The sequence below is a fragment of the Apostichopus japonicus genome, chromosome 23, assembly GCF_037975245.1.
Source record: "Apostichopus japonicus isolate 1M-3 chromosome 23, ASM3797524v1, whole genome shotgun sequence".
NCBI classification, from domain to species: Eukaryota; Metazoa; Echinodermata; class Holothuroidea; order Aspidochirotida; family Stichopodidae; genus Apostichopus; species Apostichopus japonicus.
In genome coordinates this window covers 9,388,764-9,393,763 of record NC_092583.1, presented here as the reverse complement: position 1 = coordinate 9,393,763, position 5,000 = coordinate 9,388,764, and the positions used below count along the sequence as shown (strand labels likewise).

General features: G+C 33.7%; 1 protein-coding gene across 1 annotated transcript in view; it reads left to right on the top strand.

Annotated features, from left to right (window-relative positions):
• LOC139965060 (uncharacterized) overlaps positions 1 to 5,000 on the top strand; it is a 16,276-nt gene that overhangs the window by 6,811 nt on the left and 4,465 nt on the right. The window contains exons 3-4 of the mRNA XM_071967240.1: positions 1,832 to 1,969; positions 4,506 to 4,592. Of these exons, the coding sequence (XP_071823341.1) occupies positions 1,832 to 1,969; positions 4,506 to 4,592 (225 nt within the window). The remainder of the gene's footprint in view (positions 1 to 1,831; positions 1,970 to 4,505; positions 4,593 to 5,000) is intronic.

Genomic DNA, 5,000 nt, shown 5'->3' with positions numbered 1-5,000 from the left:
CTGTTGGGTGGTAGGTTATTGTTTTAGAATTTTTCAAAAAATCATATGTCCCGATGTTGTACTCAGTACAACAGTGGCTGGAATTGGGTTTTAAATAATATACTTCGTTTTCGATAATAATAATAAATAACATAACTAGCTCGACACAGACATTAATACCCATTGAGCCCATGATCATGATGTCCGTATTCCGTATCACGTGAAAATATGTATATTGTCTTGTTCAGTCTTTGCATGAGGTTTTCTTTCCCAGTAAAACGGGCCCTCCCTATCCAAAGAGGTATACCCTTTTTCTGTGCATCAGTATAGCGGGGGTCCCCTTTTGGTCGGGGCCACCTGGTTAGCACGGTCCGAGCCCACAGGAGTTACGCTACTTTGCCCCACATTCTTTTCATTTCGAAAGACGCACAGTTTCAAGTTCATTACACACTGAAGGCTTCGATTCTCTATCTGCCTTCAGTTAGGGGAAGATCTTGGGATTTTCATCCCTATCGCTAGATATTGCTAGATATCCATACAGTACAGTGCCCTTGGGATTTCTTGGATTTTTCGGGGCCTGATCTTGGGAAATTGCAAAGTCGGAAGTGGTCACACTCCATGTAGGTCAGTGCACGACCTCTAGACGTCACTAATATACCCGATCACTTGTTATCGATGAAGTGGTATGTTGCCGGATTTTGTCAAGGTCTTGGTACTACGGGCGAAGGTCATAAATTAAGTTTCGTAACTCATTGGGAAGCGATTAGAGGGGTGGATCGTATGGTTGTGGGCGCGCGTTTTCATGCAGATGGGAACAATCTCAAGAAGTGATAGGTTCGTCATGTTCCCCGACGACTCAGTCGAGTTCGAGACCAGCCACAGTTGGTTTCATAGCACAATTGTACAATTTAAGGCGTCCATACACACACGCGTTATGATAGACCATATATAGAACCGGTATATATATAGATATCTACATTAGTGAGAGAGGAAAAATGGAAACGTCAAAAATGGAGTTGGTCGGTGTAAGGGGAAGGGTGAGGCGCACACCCCCTCCGTAATGCTCGATTCGTCACTGGCTACCCTGTGTATATAATAGTGATCAGCGCTGTTATTATGACTGTTCCTCTTCTCTTCCCGGTGTCTTGGCATTTATCTTCTACTCCCTCCTTTTCTCCTTTTTCTCTCTTTCTTCTTTTTCTTTTCCCTTCCTTCCTCTCCTTCCTCCTCTTTTTTTCTCTCCTCTTTTTCTTACCCGGGGGGCGCGCCCCCAATGCCCCCCTGGATACGCGCCTGATATATTTTTTTATTATTTATATATATATATTAATATATATATATATATATATAGATATATATATATATACATATATATATATATAATATATATATATATATTTATATATATATTGTATATATATTAATATAATGTTATTATGTATTACAAAGTAAACCTATGCACATATCGTCTCACTTATAACTTTACGTTTTGAATAAAAGTGGGTAAAAGTTCTAACTGCCATTCATTTTACTTTGCCTAAAACAACTTAAATACTCATAAACTGCAAATAATAAATACGTAATTTAAATTACACACGGACTTAACAATATTAATTAAGTTGATAAGCAATTGTAATTACCTCAAATTGATAGAAATAATTATAAATGTTAATTCAATTTCCACATTTACATATATATATATATATATATTTATATATATAAATATATATATATATATATATATATATATATATATATATATATATATATATATATATAAATATATATATATATATATATATATATATATATATACATACATTTCTTGACAACATTATATGCTTGCTTTCAGCCTTGGCAGATCCAATCTGTTACGTCAGAGAAACGTTGCCGGACGGAAGTTTGATTTACATCCAGTCGGAATGCAGGAATGTTCTTCATCAGTATCATACAGTGGCTTTTGATTCTGTAGCCGATTTTGAGCTTTCTGGTGAGAAAATCAGAAAAAAGCTTAATTGCTGGCAAATTGTAGGAGTCTGCCACTGTACCCGAGTACATCAGGGTTTGTGTGTAGATGTGTGAATGTGTTAGGTGGAGGTTAAGGGGGCGGGGGTGGGGGTGGGGGGGTTGGATGTGACGAAATATCCGGGCAGGTAACAAATGCATATGTTAATTCGGATTCAGATAGAAAAAAAAGTGTTGGTAGCGCTCTGCTCTGTCAAAATTTATGAAAAAAATTCCTTGCCAATATTTTAACTCATTGTTTTACATTTAAAATAATTATAAATTAATAAATCAACAACTATTCATTCTTGATATGCAATGTCGTAGTGACAAATACATTGACATTCATGAGCATAATTTGGTTTTCATATTTGAAAGTCAGCTTAGAAAAAGCAGACGAAATTATGAACAGCAACTGAATATAATAAAATACTAAATTACTAATAAAACTCATGTCATGTAACATGCCCCAATAAAAGTTTAATTACATGCGTTTGCATTTGTTCCAAAAATGAAGAACAAAATAAAGATAACGTAGGAGTATAAGCACATCCATTTGCAAGCAAAAATCCACATTTTCGACCACATTTCCGATTATTTAATACGACTGCCTGAATATGTCAACGTTTTAAAGTAAGTAATAGTATTGAAAAGATTCCGAAAACGATCGACTTTATTTCCAAACAACCCTAAAAATATATACGTTCAACTTTACAAAATCAAATTTCCCTTTCCGATCACTTTCCGATGAAGAATTAAAATTTGAAGTATAGAAATGTTTCGTTTGAGCTTTAACACATGACTAATACTAACAAGAAAAAAAGTGTCTGGTGGGTAGGGTTGGTGGGGGGGGGGGGCTAGCGCGAAACACTGACATCTGAAATGTATCATTAATAACGTTTGATAGAAAACAGTGTTAGACAGGCCTGGGCACAGGGATCTGTCATCCCCCCCCCTCCGCACAGACTGCTGCCCCCACCCATCAGTCCCGATATTATGTAAAGACAATTGCACAAGTTACAAATACACGATATTTGCCCCTCATTTCTTAATTCTTGTGGATCCTCCGACTAAAAATGCTTGACTTTAGGCCTGGGATAGGATCGGATGTCTTATAGTTTTCTCAATGGTAATATATTATTTATATTATATAAGTACTTGTTAGACTTGCTCAAAGTTTTTTTTTTCTGGGCCGAAGTCATGATCCTAAACTGTGCTTATATTTCGTGAAAATTTCGCAAATTCTTCTATAAGAGGTATCATCTATATATCATAAGAATTTGACTATCACATAACTGGTTTTTCTAATTTTGACATTTTTTTGTGTACAAACTATCAATTTGATTATATTTCAAAATCAGAATGAAAATGTGGAGATAACAAATTCATGCATACACACAGACACAAACACGTTTTCAACTTTCTGTGTGTCTGCATTGACTGTCGTGAATCAGTCTAAACCATACGATGCCTTTAACAACCATCAAGAAAATAACAACAACTGTATTCATTTGGAATCAAATTGTACAAACACCGACAAAGAGATAAAAATATAGCACTTTCTATTTATCCAGAGAGCGTATAAAAACAAGGAATATCTTGCGTGATCTTGTGCGGAGACTGAACTAGGTTTCTAGGTCAGTAATCAAGCACAATTACGAGTGCAATTAAAGATGAATTTCATTGATCAAAATTTATTTCAAATAATGGAAATCGAATATTTTCGTTATGTCAAAAACATCTGTAATAAAGCACATGCAATGGGTAGGCTGTAAACCAGTACATTGTGTATACTATAACGATCGATAAGGTTTAGGGACAATTCGCCATTACGAAACTTGAGAGTAACGAGACGGTAGATCTTGTTTTCTAAAAGTTTGACTGAAAGTATGCTCATAACATGTATAGTGAAGCATGTATGCATGAAGCATGTATAGTGAAGCATAGATGAAGCATGTCAATTGATAATTCTATTCCCAAATATTGAAATAAAAATGTAATACTTATTACCTTGATTAATCAATTTAAATTTAAATAAGAAAAAAAAACCTTTTGAAATGAGATTTCGAAAAAAAAAAACTGTTTGGTATGTGATTAATTCTATGAATATGAATCTGTTCAGATGAAGAAGTTTTCAAGATGAAAATGGAATAATTAATACCTAGAAGTCAATTAAACTTTATTTGTTTGGACAAGGTATAACATTTTGGAGAGAAACCTTTAAGCTCGATCCATTTTGTATCTAAGTTTGAGTTATATCTGATAAGCTTGGTAAAATTGGTCGCATACTACAAAACGAAATTCAAACAGCTGGAGCGAGCAAAATTATCCTGATTCTTTAAGCGTGCACTAAAGTTTACTTCTAAATGTATTTCTCTTTATAATATTATATTATATCCAAAACCAAAATGTTGTTTCCTAATATTTCCTTTGTTTATATTACGCCACCTTTGTTTATGGTAATTTTCTGTGTTTGCTGTTGTTGTTGTTTGCTGATGATGTTGTTATTGTATTCATTACAGAGCTTCTGAAGGATCTATACAACCCTATCTCAGTAACAGAATCCACCACATTCAAAACTGAAAGTTCTAAAAGTACAGTATTCCTTGGTAAGTTTCTCCTTGTTCTGTTTTCTATTTTTTTTAATTTTTAATTAATTAATTTTTATTTTTTTCATATCAGACTAACTGATGTACTTGTTATTCTGGTCGATTAAAGACAGATGAGTCGAATTTAGAAAGCAACAAAGATTTTGGAAACATAAATCTTGCATATACAGAAATATATCAAGTGTCATTAAAATTGCATTTATTAATTAACGTTTTCACCGAAACATTTCCAATACAATATTACGTTCAAATATATATATTTTTTTATATAATTGTTATTGTTATTCTGTTCTTATTAATTATTGCTTGTTTTTCTTTATTGAACTCAACAACAGCGAATTATTATATTACTGTATGACCAAACTCCATGCTTATATTTATATAAATGTCCACTAAGTCGCAAAACGA